Below are 14,107 nucleotides of genomic sequence, written 5' to 3' on the forward strand. Positions count from 1 at the left end.
ACTGGGGGGCTCAGGCCTGCCCCGCCCGCAGCGGGGACACCGGGCGACGGAGGGGCCGGGGCCGCTAGGCCTCCCGTGAGAGGTGGGGGGGGGGGGGGGAGGGAGGCGGGGCGGGGCTCCCCCCCGCCCCCTGCTCGCGCCCCACGGCCTCCCCTCACCTGACCCGCGCCCCTAATCTTCCCTCGCCCCACGGAGACACGGCGCCAGCCAATCGGCACGCCCGGCGGCGGTCGCCACGGCAACGCGGGCGGCCAATCCGAGCGGGGCTGCCCCTGCCGAGCCCCGCCCACTCGTCTTCCCCCCCGTTTTCCTTCCCCCCCCGCCTCGAGGCGGTGCCGCTCCGTTCCGGGCCTGTCAAAGCGGTGGGCGGGCGCGGCGGGGCCGAGCGGCCAGTGGCGGCGAGGCTTTTGCTTTCGTGCCCAATAGGGGAGCGGCGGTCCACGGGAGCCGAGCTGGGCCAAACCCAGCTGCCGCCGCGGCCTCGGCCCCTTCGCGCGCTTCCCCCTCCTCCCCCGGCCCCCCCCGCCCCGCACGGCGCGGAGTTGGCGGCGGCGCCTCCGCGCTTTGTCCCCGCGCCGAGGGGCGCCCGGAGCCGCCGCCGCCCCCGCCGCGCTCCCCGCGCCCGCCCGCCGCCGCCGCCGCCCGGAGCCGCCGCCGGCAGCGCCGCCCCCGCCCGCGGGGCCCGGGCCGAGCCGGGGGAGGAGGGGGAGCAGCGCCGCCGCCGCCGCCGCGGCCGGGCCCGTTCCCCACCGCCTCCCCCGAACACCATAGGCGGCTCCGGCACCAAGATGTCCAACCGCGTGCTCTGCCGGGAGGCCAGCCACGCCGGCAGCTGGTACACAGCCTCAGGTACCGGCGCCGGGGGCTGAATCAGCACTTTCCGACGCCGGAGACGCGGGCGGTACCGGGCCCCGCGGGGGGGAGCGGGGGGACGGCGGCTCCGCCCCCGCCGCACACGGGATCGGGGAATGGGGGGGGGGACGGGGACACGGGGTCGGGAACCTCTTAGGACGGGAGGGAAGCCCGGGGTCGGGAACCTCCCGGTTGGGAGAAGGGGAGCCGGGGTCGTGGTCCTCCGGGGAGCGGAGAAGCCGGGGGTCGGGAATCTCTCGGAACGGGGCGAGGGGAAAAGCCGGGGGTCGCGGGATCTGAGGTCTCGGGATGGGGAGAGCCGGGGGGTCGGGAACCTCCCGGTTGGGAGAAGGGGAGCCGGAGGTCGCGGTCCTTCGGGGAGCGGAGAAGCCGGGGGGTCGGGAACCTCGCGGAACAGGGGAGCGGGGTGGGGGAGGGGGGTCGGAGAACCTCCCGATTGGAAAAAGGGAGTTGGGGGAAGAGGGGAAGCCGGGAGTCGAAAACCCCCCGGCTGAGCGAGTGGGGGGTCGGCAGCCGGCGGTCGAGAACCTCTCGAACCCGGGAAGCGGGGCCGTGTGTGGGGAGCCGGGAGCCTCCCGACTGGGAGAAGGAGAGCTGGGGGTCGTGGGACTCCGGGGAGAGGGGTCCCGGCTGGCCGGGCAGGCAGAGCCGCGGAGGGGCTGGATCGGCCCCCCCTGCTGTGGCTGCCCCCGCTCCGGAGCCGCAGCTTCACGCCTCAAGGCAGCGGCGGCGGAGCCGGCCTGGGTATTGTGCCTCGCATCGAAGGTAGCACGTAATCCGTATAAAGAGCACGCGAACAGATTTCGGGTTTTTTGGCGTGCTCTGGTGTTTTGTCGTCCCCCCACCCCCCCTCCAAGAGGATACGGGATGTCTGGAGTGTTCTGCGTGTTTAGAAGGCAGGTGCGTGTGTGAAATAAGGAGATTTGTTTCAGTTTTCGTAGTCTGAGATGAGCTTCTGCCTTATCTTCCAGAGCGTCTTTTGTGCTACAAAGCAGCAGTACAGCATAGGCTCTGTCCATTTAAAAATGTAGTATTTGCAGAGAAAGAATAGAAGAAAGATGTGATGTGCTGGAGGGCAGGACTAGCACTCCCCTTGCCCTCCCAAAGAAAGACAGAAACCTGTAATAATGGCTCGGTTGCACGTATGTTTGGGAGGAAGTTTTGTTGGGTTTTGGGGCAGAACCCTGCTGTTGTGGGTAGGATGCATGTTTGTATTTTCAGAGCTGTTAAAGGGATTGGTATAGAATAGTCTTTTACTGGCCTCGGGAGTCAAGATAATCAGAAATCTGCATGTGAACAAGTGGAGATGAACAGGAGGCTGTGGTTCAGAGGGAGGGGAGGGATGTAATTGAAAAAGAAGAGATGCATTCAGGATCCTAAGCTGACATTTAAGAAGAACTAGATATGAGAGATCACTTGCTTCCCTTGGCTGTAATAGGTGCTGTTATACCTGTTTAGTGTTCCAAACGTAACTGTTGTGTCCATTACCAAACTGGTCTGAAATCTTCATCCAGTGCTCATGGTTTGCAATTACGGTCTTTTCCAATGGTGTAGAAAGGTAGATAGTGCTCTTTTTTTACAGAAAAAACCCAAAGTCATGTCAAAGGTGTAGATTTAAATGCATGCCAAGACATCAAAATGTTGAAGCTTTGTGGTAATGCTTCCCAACTTGATTGTGCTATTTAATGAATAAGGTAGAAAACTGATTTGCAGTGTGGAAGGCTAAGTGACCTTACGCGTAGCTTGTAGGTAGTTTGATATATGACTTCATGTTGAGTTACTGCTGGATACTTGCAAATAAGAATTTTAAGGTTTTTAATTATTAAGAGGCATAGATGCTGTGTTTGTCTGTTTTCTGTTTTGTACAAACTCAGTGCATAATTTTGTTAAGACTATGCCCTGGTTAGTCTGTGTGACTAGTTGGGCCAGTACTACTTGTCTGCAGTGGAACATCCAAATTATGTTGCTCCCATGGCTTTTGGGCAGCCCTCTGGGTGTTGCTTATTTAAGAAGTGTGGGATGGTTGCCCAGATACCCTTCATGAAAAAAAAAACCAAACTGAATAATGTAATGAGTTATGGTGACTGTACTTCTGACAAGTGAAATTGTACCTGTTACACTGTGGTGGAGGTAAGCGGTTGATGTTGCACAGGCTGGAGTTGTGGGAAATGTGCTTTGTTTTCCTTAAGCAAGAGCATTAATTATGTGTCTTTCTACAGAGCGATCTTGTGCTGATTGTGTAGGGTATGTGGGAGCAGGAATTCTCCCTGTTCAACAAGACTGGGATTACCCATTATTTGCTAGTTGGAAACTAGGTTTTGTTTGCCATTCAGGAAGGTTCATCAAAACTCAAGAGAAACAAATGAGAACTAAGAGGGTCTGTGTTCATCACAGACTTAACTGAAGATCTATCTTCTTGTATTTTAGGCCAAACTCACATGTTATTTGCCATTTCAGACTTGTAACATAGGCTCAATCATAGTACCTGAAGAAAGTCTGGGGTTTTAACTATGTGGTTTCAGCCAGCATAGCTTCAAGGATGGAGCTGGGGCAGCGATTAAAGTCCGAATTGTGATAGTTCTTCAGTGCGTTCCTGTGATTCTTTGGGAATTGTGTCGTCACGTTCTCCTGCCTACTCTGTTTGTGCTTACTGTCTCAGCCCAGAAGCAATTTGTTGGGTTATGTATGTAAACTGGTTAGCGTTTAAGCTTCCTGTTTCCTGAAAACTGCTCTTCCTGACAGATCTGAGTTTGATTACGTGAGGCAAGCAGATGCCCTGTTAACCATCATCGTGCTCTGTAGTTAAGATGACCTTGTCAGAAAGGGTAGTGAGAAGCATGATTTTTGAAGGATGTCTTGAAAATCATTATGTCCGGAAGTACTTCAAAGAGGCTGAGGGATGAAGTTTCTAAGTGGCAGTTCATCCTGAGGTGCGTGGTACCTGAGGGTAAAATGTCAACAAAACATCCAGAACGATGCATGACATCCTGAGTTGGTATACTTAAAAAAAAATAATAAAATTGTATGTGTTAGATCTGGCTGTAGAAGTTCACCCTGGGAAAGAGAGGCTGAATCCAGCTGAGGGAGGAGAGGACAATGAATGGATCCAGAATGCAAACCGGCTTTTGTGGCCAGGAGATACCCTTGAACAGGATTAGCTAGCTCCCCTGTGCTTCTGCTGTGGAAGCAGTATCAGAGGTGGAGCCACAACCCTGTAAGAGGGATCCACTACTCTTCATGGAGGACCAATGTAATTTATGTAAGAGGGTTTAGAAGAAATGACACTTGTCCTTAGAGACTGCTCGTTTCTGTTGGGCAATAGTTGCCTTAGCTGGAAGTAAATACTCGCCCCCCTATTTTCTTCAGCTATGGGATATGCACTGCTTAGGTTCTGCCTTGGAATATACAAACATGCACTACATTCTAGTGCAAATACATCACCTAATTGTATGATGCTAATTAATATTTCAGAGCAGGTGAGACTGGCTGTGTAATTATGCACATCCAGACACGTTCACATGTTAGAATGTCAGGTCTCTCTGTAAGTAAACAAGTTGTTATTGGAGGGAAAGTGAGGTCCCAGGCTTAAAGCTCACTGCTTCCTACTCACTTGATGAAGCTGAGGAACGGAGTGAGGAGGGGAATATAGGCTTCACAGTGGTGTTAGCATTTAATTTCCCTTGTGTTCTCCATCCATAATTGTGAAAAAAAAAAAAGGCAAACAAAAAACCAAAAACATAATTAAAAAGCAAGTTCCTTAAGAAATGTCTACAGTTGAGCTCAGTATGAAAAATCTGACCAAAATTACTGTTGTATATTCTCCTCTAGAATTCTTGATATGGGGAAGTTCATCTTCATTCCATATCAGCCCTTGTAGCATCTTAATGGACTTGAGACATGGACCTGTGGAGCCAGCTGCCTGGCAGCAAACTGACAATGAACTCTGGTCGGTTGTTCCTCCTCCTCCTTAGCAGCAGCAGCAGCAGCACTGAATGTGGGAAGTTTTGCAGCTGAGCCTCCAAACTGAAATAGCATGACCATTGCTGATAGTAGACCACTGGTCTAAGTAACGTATTTTTTCACTTGCAGACTTTGATCTGTATGTCTGCTTTTAAAAACGTTAAAATGATATGTGGTATGCCATTGCTTCTGTGGAAGAGCAGCCTGGCACATGGTGGCCGCTAAAAACATTTGCAAAAATGAGATAAAGGCATGCCATGTATACAAAAGTATCACCCTGTTGCACTGCTGTGGCTAGATTATTGTTTTTTTTTTTTTAAAAAACCAAAGTATTACTGTTGTGTGGTGAAAAATATTACATTCTGATTTATTTTTGGAAGGAAGTCCCACTCCTGCTGGGTTAATTCAACCACCTAGTATCCAGACCTCTTGAGAAATTGATTTTGACCAGCAGGGGGAAGAGGAAGATTAAGGACAACTTTGAAACAAAAATGACATAATTTTCCATGACAGGGCAAATGCATTCCTAGATAGAAAAGGAGCAACTGAAATGTAACGGGAACGACATGCTATTCTGAGCATGGACTATTTGTGGGACAAGGTGTGGATGCTCTTTCCTGATGCGTTCCTCCATGTGAGTAGATTCTGTGAATGCTGGGCAGTTCTGGGGGGGAATCAATCCATACATTCCTGAAATCAAAATAATAATTGGCATATGCACATTTTTTTTCACTGTGTAGCATGCCATTACAAGTGAGATGTCACACGGCAGAGCACTTAACATGGCTTATTTGCTGGCAGCTGGCCTGCCTTGCCTGGCTCCTGCAAGTGCTAATTGAACGCTGTACCACTCTTTATTAAAACATTTAATAAGCTGGGGTTTTTTTTGTTACAGCTTTTCCCCAGTCAGTGTCATGCTGCTACAGATAAAACACAAAGGTTTTTGGTAGGCTATTCCAAGTCACAGAAATAAAATAAAATTGGAAGTGTGTGTGTGTGAATAACAATACCATATGATCTGAAACTTGCGCTGCCAAATGAGTTTGTCCAGTCTGTTAGGTATGGCTTATTTATCCATTTTCCTTGACCAAGCCATAGTGGTCAGAGGTGTGCTTTCTGGCAGCCTATGCAAAGTTGTCTGAGCTAGGAGAAGCTTGGTTCCCATACACTTACTGATGCAAATGTGAGTTGGCAGGGCAGTTGCTCTGTTGACTTGGAAGGCCTTTGCGCTTATTGTCTTCAAAGCTGTTTTTTATGATGAGCCAAGTGAGTGGTCTGTCTCCACATAAATGTTTGAAGAGAATTTAAATGTCATGGTACTCTTGGGTTCAGAGTTGGTTTTCTGCTGCCTTGGGTTGTAAGTAAAAAGAACCCCACAGGAGGTAGGCACTGACTTCTTGTTGCTAGTGTTTGTTAGGATTAAGTTTCTAACTTGTCTGGACAAGAAATGCCAGAACTTCCAAATAACTGGCTGTCATGTGGCTAGGGATGTTCAGACCCTGTCTTTTGGGGTGAGGTCTGCATGATGGTGTTTAGGTCAGCTGGAAAGCATAATACTTCAAAGAACTTCTGCAGATCAGAAAATAAATGGAAAGACAGTTGTGTGCCACTGAGTGATCTATTTAGAAAGTATGCTTTTGTCAAAGTTGGACATGATTTTAGCATGTTTGTACTCACTTCTGCCCCTTTGTAATTTCCAATAAGACTTGCATTAGTGCGTTTTTTACTGCCAAATACTGGGTTTTTTTTTTCTGATGCCAAAATCCACTAATTTTCTGTTAATAGCTCTTCAACCAGTTTTGATGTGCAATAGCAGTGGAATTCTGAGATGGTATAGCCTTTCTCACTTATATCTTTTGGGACTTCGGGGCCCTGGAGGGCGACATGAAAGTGTCTGTGTTAATGAATAGTGATGTAATCCAGCATTTGTGTGTTTGTTGGCACGAGCTGAAACTTCTTGTCAGCATCAGTGGAAGTGTGCATTGGTTACAGCTATTTCTGCTCTGCCATGATGTTGCTTAATGAATAATCTCTTCACCTGGCCTGCTACCCGTGGTGTCTGAGGACAAACACCCCTGCTGGCTTGTCTTTCACTGACACTAGGGAGTGGCTGAATCCTACCTTAGCTTGGAGCAGAAACCCTCCTCTGTAGTGTGTTGGATCTGAGTCTGCAGCAGCAGCAGAAATGGTTAGAAGGGAATTACGTTTGTGATTTTTTGTGTTGTTAGACTATGAATGCAGATGAGAGCTTGAGGAAGATGGTTGCTATATACTAAAGGAGTCTTTCTAGGAAAATGCTTAACTTTGATGTACCAAGAACCCTGGTGGGTTCCCCAAAATGGAATAACTCATCAGAGCTCATTCATAAAGGGAATGTGCAAGTAATGTGCAATGTGTTGTTTGTAGATGGTTTCCAACAAATGGATTCAGGAAAAAATGGAAAAAGTATGTGAAGGTCACTGAAATGAGAGGAAGCTCTTTCCCTACAACAGAGGAACTTTCTGCAGAAGCAGGCTAATTAATGTACTGATCATGAAATCTTAATGTTTTGACATGAGCTGGAGCATTGCAAATACAGCTGTTAAGTTTTTACCTTGCAATCTGTGAACAACTAATCCTAGTGTCTTGTAAATTTATGAAGTATTTGCTTTGTGATATTAAATACTAAACGTAGTATTTCTCTCCCTTTGATCATCTCTCTTTATTATTAGACATTTGGGGGGAAAGTGGATGTGTTGTTGCTGGCTTTTGTATGAATTAATCATGGCACACTGTTAATGCACAGACTGTATTATTTAACATTATGTACTGTAAAAGTATACTGGAATAATTTAAAATACAATTTCTAGGCTATTATTTCTAGCTGCATCACTTAAATACAATCAAAATCAAGATACTTGTAATTAAAGAATATAGATTGAACTTTTATTGTAAAATTGGAATTGAAAAAGAGCTTTACTTCTAGTGCAGTCCAGGTATTATTAAAATAGGCCTACAAGTATCACTTCGTGAGTGCGTCTACAAATTCATGTTACATTTAGCGTATATTGGAGCCAACATCACTTTCTCAGAGCAATAAAACAGAAGGTCATTTGTTTGCATCTCTGAATGACCTGACTGCTAAGGCATTGTATAAAGCTGGGTAAGTGCAAGTTGGCTGGTATTCTTAACAAGTGGCATTATGGTTTGGTTATTTCCTTTACTGAAAGTTATTAGGAAGCTAGAGAGCTAGTGGAAAACTGGAAAACTGTGGCATGCAAGTAAGAACAGCCACTAAAGCAGAGTTCAGCATTTTCTGTTCTGGCTTCAGGGTACATTTTTTTCCCCCCTTCAAGCATTACTTGCTGTTTTATGTACATCTTATAATGTGTATAGCAGGAATTGATGTAGCATTGCTGTAATCTTTATTTGTATATTAATGTTTTTTCCCAGTCCTGTAGTTAGCTTAAGTAAATTTCTGCCTGGCTTATAGGCTGGCTTCACCATTTTATCCGTCTTCAGTATTGGAAGAGAGTATAAGGCTAGCAGTAGAGAATATGCCCATCAACATGAGTTGCAGTTTTAACTAAGAACAGAAGCTGGTTAGTCCTCTTGTATTTTACATTGGAGTTTGCCTGACAATTAAATCAAACGTTTTGGATTCATCTTCAGAGTTGTGGAGAGAAGAGTTCCCTTAGTTCCAGTTATTAAACTAATGGTACGCTAGCCCTCAAAGTTTCACTGTTACCTTGGTTTTTCTAACAGCCTACAAGAACAGACTTATTTACTTCTTGGTACTTATGCTGTATTACTTATTAGAAGTATTTTCAAGGTGTAGACTTTTTCATAATGGGTAAAGGTAGTTGAAAGATTAAAGGAGTGAGGTTCAGAAAAAAATGTTGGCTCCTGTAGGGTAGGAGGCATGTTTAGGCAAGTAAAAGCTGTCAAGTAGAAGTATGAAAGCTGGGGACTGCAGTGTTACTGTCATTGTGCTCCAGCATTACTTGCATTGCTGCAAGTGCTGTACATGTGCAGCCAAGGGAGAACTGAGCAGTTTTCCTTGGTGCTGCTCTGAACTTTGGTTGAGACTTACATGCTTACAGTAAAAAAAGTGCTCTTTGAGAATGAGGATTTGGAGCAAGCACTGCATGTTTCCTACCAATCTGAAAAGGTGTTTTTGTACTAGTAATGGTGGCTGCTGAGGGGCAGGAGTAAGCTCTGATTGTATTGTGTTGGTGCTTATACAAACGCTTCAGCCTCATGTGACAAGATGCACTTGGCTGGTAAAGAATGTGCTGGTTTGGCTTAACCCACAAAACTTGGACGGACCATGACAGCTGTAAATTGAGGTGATGAACCTAAGTGTGTGACTTCTGGGTGTCTTCATGTTATTATTCATTGGGTAACACTGTCCTGTGTTTAATGGGGAAGGATTCCTTGTTACTCACCGTGGTTCTTTGTGAGGGGATAACATTGATTGTAAAAATAATTTATCCTTTCAGGCCAAATATTTGAATAAATGCTTCCTGTAGCTTTATTCATAAATTTGTCTGGTGGAGGCTTTGTCTGTGCTTGCTATTATTTGTAATTTGGCGTGACTTATTGCTGGTTTCCAAATCAAAGTAGGATGTGAAACATCCACAGATAATGTCAGCATTCTTTAGTTACATACATTTATTTATACCTTTCTTCATAGAGTTGAAATGCAGATCTTAATGTTAGGTGCTTTAGTGAAGCTCATATTTTGCTGCCTAATCTTCCTTTAATCAATAAAAGGTCTGATCATGCAGTATTAATGCTCGAGTGTATTGATTGTTGTGTCCAGAATTTGCATCCATAAGGCTTTCTGTCTGGGTCACCCTTAAAAACCCCATTGGGCTCATCCTACCAGCTTACATAAGTTGAGGGGCAGGGGCATCTCCTGCTTCCCACCACTGTGGCAGGAGGATACATAGGCAGCAGCGCTATTACTTGCCCATGCGTGTCAGCTTACAAGATGGATATTTATGGCAATTATCTCAATGACTATTTGTAAAGACTTTTTTTTTCCAGTTTAACTTAATTTACTTATGAACAAAACTTACTTCTAGAGCTCTTCATGAAGAAACTACTCATCTCCTATAATACAATTCCATATGGCAGAGCACATCTACCGTAATAAAGTGGGTTTATTTATATTTTGTAAATTAGATTTTTACTTTTACCGTAAGCACTGTCATGTTTGCTAAGTTGGAAAAAAAATGTTATTTGAACACATCCAACAAAAAGTTGATGCCAATTTGGTAACAAGAAAATGATGGGTTTAGAGTATCCTCCTTTAAAGTATTTGTTAACATAGGAAGCTGCATTTAGGCTAAAGTCCTTTCGGTTCACGTGGGTGCTATTACATTTTTTGTTTTCTTCTTTTTAGCTGAAAGATCAGGTGGATATGTTGTACTCTTTCCCTTAGTACGTCTTTTATTAAAATAGTGTAAATATGTATCAGATGAGCTGGAAACTTACATTAGGTCTCGGTTAACCGTTTAAGAAGGCATTACAGGGACAAAATCTGAAAGCAGATGTGTTATCTGGTCTTTCAGTAAACCCTGACAGAAGTTTCATCCCTTGGGTCATACAGATCTGTTACATTATGCCTCTAGGAGAAAAAAGTCTTTGTTACTTTGTCAAAGTGTCTGCTGTAATAGTAAACTAAGCAAACCTGGGCATCTTGCTCTGGTAAGCTGTAAGATCAGAAGTTTTGGGCAGATTGGATCGTCTGTGTGGAATTTTAGGAAATTACCAGAGATTCTGAACTTTGTCTTTAAACTGTTCAGCAAGTTACCTAATTGGTCTTAACCAAAGACAAATCACCTTAACCACCTTCTAAAAAACAAAATAAATCCTTGTTTAAGAAGAGACAGAGGAAGGCCAAGCACCATGCATTGTTTTGGAAGAGTCCCAAGGCTGTCTTCTTTTGCTTGAGAGGTTCTGGCCTTTCTGCTGTTGTATCAACAGAGGGAAATTGGTGTGGTTTTTTTGACAATTTCGTTATTTCATGAAGTGGCTGATCAGTGTCACTCTTGCCCTTGGTAGTGCTGTGGACAGCAATTAAGGTGTTCAGGGTGATGGTACGCTTAGGGAAATGGTATTGCACTAGTTTGCCTTCTTTGTGCAGGAAGGTAGGGTTCTTTACAACCACAGAAGTCATCTTTCTTTTCATGAAACACAGGAATTTAATTTTTGTACCAAAACCTGCTTTGGCACGCACACAGACATACAAAGGGGTGTTGTAGAGAAAGCTTTTTGGCTACTGCTGCTGAGTGACTGATTGGATTCTGCAAAAGCTGGCATCTTTGTTCTGATTCTCTGTAGTTCTTGTTAGCTTTTTGGAGCGGTCAGCCTGATATCTGGGCTGTTTGGAACATAGCTGTGAAATAGTTGCAAGTATTTAATTTGATTTTGACTTTTTCTGGCAGTTGGTGGTTTTACACCTGCATAGGGAAGTTACAAAAACGTACAATGTGTGAGGTAGAAGAACAGCAACTTAATGCACCGTACTTTACAGCTGAACTCTGACATGCAGTTCTGTCGAAAGCGTAGTGTCAATTGAAAGTAGTGAATCTATTTCTCTTTGTTAATGATATGCTGCTTGTAACAATAGCAGCTGAGTGAGTTGAAATTGTCCTTTAATAAAACGAATGTTGCACTATGTTTTCCAGAGTTGCTGCTTCAGTAATAGCTTTACATCAAAAAAATTTCTTTGTGATGGGAAATAAATTTTTTTTTTAGTGTTGTATTTCTAGAAGGCATTTTTATCACCTGTCAGCTAATTGAATTGAAAATATTTGCAATGTTTGGAGGTACAGGATTTAGTTTAAAGAGAAGTTAAATATTGTGTTGACCAATTATCAAAATTAATCTTGCAATGAAATTTACATACTTACATGTTCATTGATCAGACCTTGTTAAGGCATGAGTGTAAGCATGGTGTATTCTCACTTCTTGCTTTTTTTCTGTGTATTTACTGTTTTCTCAGGTTACAGTGTGCTTTGTGTTCTGCTCTTATGCTTGCTTGATAATAATAAAAGGACTAAATGCCATAGCCGTTGGCTATCATGTCAGTATGTATGATCTTTGTATTATATCATTTTCCCATATTGGGCTGTGTTGGTATAAGTCATCCTAACTCTTTACTTCTGAATTCTGCAAATGTGGTAACCAGAGGAATCAGTCATCTGTTAGCCTCTCTTTTGAGGTCAGCAGCCACCTTTTCTAGTGATGAAATGGTATGTGCTTCAGTCCACAGAGCAAGAAATATAAGTGTGTGTTTGGATGTGCGATGAATGAACTTCTTGAACTAGGAATTTTAAACTTTCCTACTGTAACTTTCAACGTTATGTTGAAGGTGTGTTGGGTTTAATTTTTTTTTTTTTTTTGAGATTTAAACACAGCCTTTCATGTTTAAGGTGATTTTAAATCTGGTGGACTTTCTAAAATACCTTAAGAATTAAACGTTGTTTTATGGCTTCAGTATTTCCTTGTTTCTTCATAGGACCCCAGCTGAATGCACAACTAGAAGGCTGGCTTTCTCAAGTACAATCCACAAAAAGACCTGCTAGAGCCATTATTGCACCGTAAGTTTGAAATCTATTTTTAGTACATATGACGCTTGATTGGTTAAATGCTTCTTCATTTTGAGTGATTTTGAAAGCTGAAAGCTAGAAGTAATTATTTTGGATATGGCGTAGAATGGAAGAAATCTGTGCATGTTTTAGTATACAATTAGTTTCCTTTTGCTGATGGACTGAAGACATGACATTCACTTCTGATCTAGTAAGACAGTTAAGAAGTATATTAGTGGAGTGGTAATCTAAGATTATAGCTCTTTCAGTGCACTTCTAGTGTAGAACAGCTATGCACATTTTAACAACTCCAAACAAATAACAAACCATGCAAACCAAGCAAGGCTCCAGCACCTTCCTTCCCCTGCCAAATAAAAACTTAGCAAAGTTGAAAACAAAAATTAATGAAACACTATTCAGTTATCCAGAATGATTTACTCTTTGTTATTTTATATTTGTGTTGTTGGGCGTTTTTTGTTTGTCCCCAGGAGAAATAGGGATCATCTAAACTATTTTGGTAGAATTTAATTTTCTGAAGTTGGCAAGACTAAAAATAGATTGATCATTCCAATTTAGTATGAGCTGGAAGGAAACACTAGAAGAAGCACCTTAAATATGGTGTTTTTTCCTGTCCTGACATAGCATTGACATAATATTTGAGCTATTCCATAATAATGTTGAATATGCAGACGAAATTGACCTGAATCTGCTCTAGTCTTTCTCACAGGAATGTCAGGGAAGAGGCCTTTCAGCTGTACATTAGGTAACCTGGATTCTTCTTCCAGAACTTCTAGAGGTCTTCCCTTTGTCTTGCCAAATTGTGTTGTTAACAATGCCATTCTTTTACCACTTGTAAAGTGGGATGTGGCTAGTAATATTTTTGTGAAAGACTGAAGAACCCTCCGCCTGTAGTAAAGGAGCCTTTCTGAAGGCTCTACTGACACTGTCAAATAATGTACCTTGCTGGTTCGCTAGGTCTCAGTCTCCTGTTTGTTCACTGGGTTGGGTATGTTATTACCTTTGAGCTCTTTAAATGAGTGAGATAAGTGGTGCTGAAGTAAAACCCAAGGTAATTTTGAGGGTAACTTACTCTGGATGTCACTTTGTGGATGAATATACATGCCTGCAAGCATACGTATGTGTAAGTAAATATAACATCCTCCGGTACTGTGAATGGGAACTTATCTTCAAACATCCTAGGTCCCAGGACTTGCAGCATCTTATCATTCTTAGTATCATTTTATAAAAAAGCTATCTGGAAAGCTGTAGTTGTGTTGTTGTGTACATATTTGATTTTTAAAATAGATGATAGCTATTGACCTAGGGTCACAGGTGCTCTGGATTATTTTTAATATTTTCATCAATGTTTACTATTTTGATCAATGATACAGACAGCGAGATCGAGTGCACCCTCAGCAAGTGTGCAGATGACATCAAGCTGGGTGGTGCAGTTGTCATACCAGAAGAACAGGATGTCATCCAGAGGGACCTGGACGAGATGGAGAAGTGGGCCTGTGTGAACCCCTTGAGGTTCAACAAGGCCAATTGCAAGGTCCTGCACCTTGGTCAGGGCAACCTGTGGTTTCAATACAGGATAGGGGTTGATGTGGTTGAGAGCAGCCCTATTGAGAAGGACTTGGGGATATCGGTGGATGTAAAGCCAGACGTGAGCAGGCAATGTGCTCTCACAGCCC

General features: G+C 43.9%; 1 protein-coding gene across 1 annotated transcript in view; it reads left to right on the forward strand.

Moving 5' to 3' along the window:
- Positions 1-620: 620 nt before the first annotated feature.
- The window catches only part of MEMO1 (mediator of cell motility 1), a 28,436-nt gene continuing 14,949 nt past the window's right edge, over positions 621-14,107 (forward strand). Inside the window, exons 1-2 of the mRNA XM_069852512.1 lie at positions 621-849; positions 12,344-12,425. Of these exons, the coding sequence (XP_069708613.1) occupies positions 789-849; positions 12,344-12,425 (143 nt within the window). The 5' untranslated portion in view covers positions 621-788. The remainder of the gene's footprint in view (positions 850-12,343; positions 12,426-14,107) is intronic.

This window comes from Phaenicophaeus curvirostris, chromosome 2 (assembly GCF_032191515.1).
Source record: "Phaenicophaeus curvirostris isolate KB17595 chromosome 2, BPBGC_Pcur_1.0, whole genome shotgun sequence".
Taxonomy (NCBI): Eukaryota; Metazoa; Chordata; class Aves; order Cuculiformes; family Cuculidae; genus Phaenicophaeus; species Phaenicophaeus curvirostris.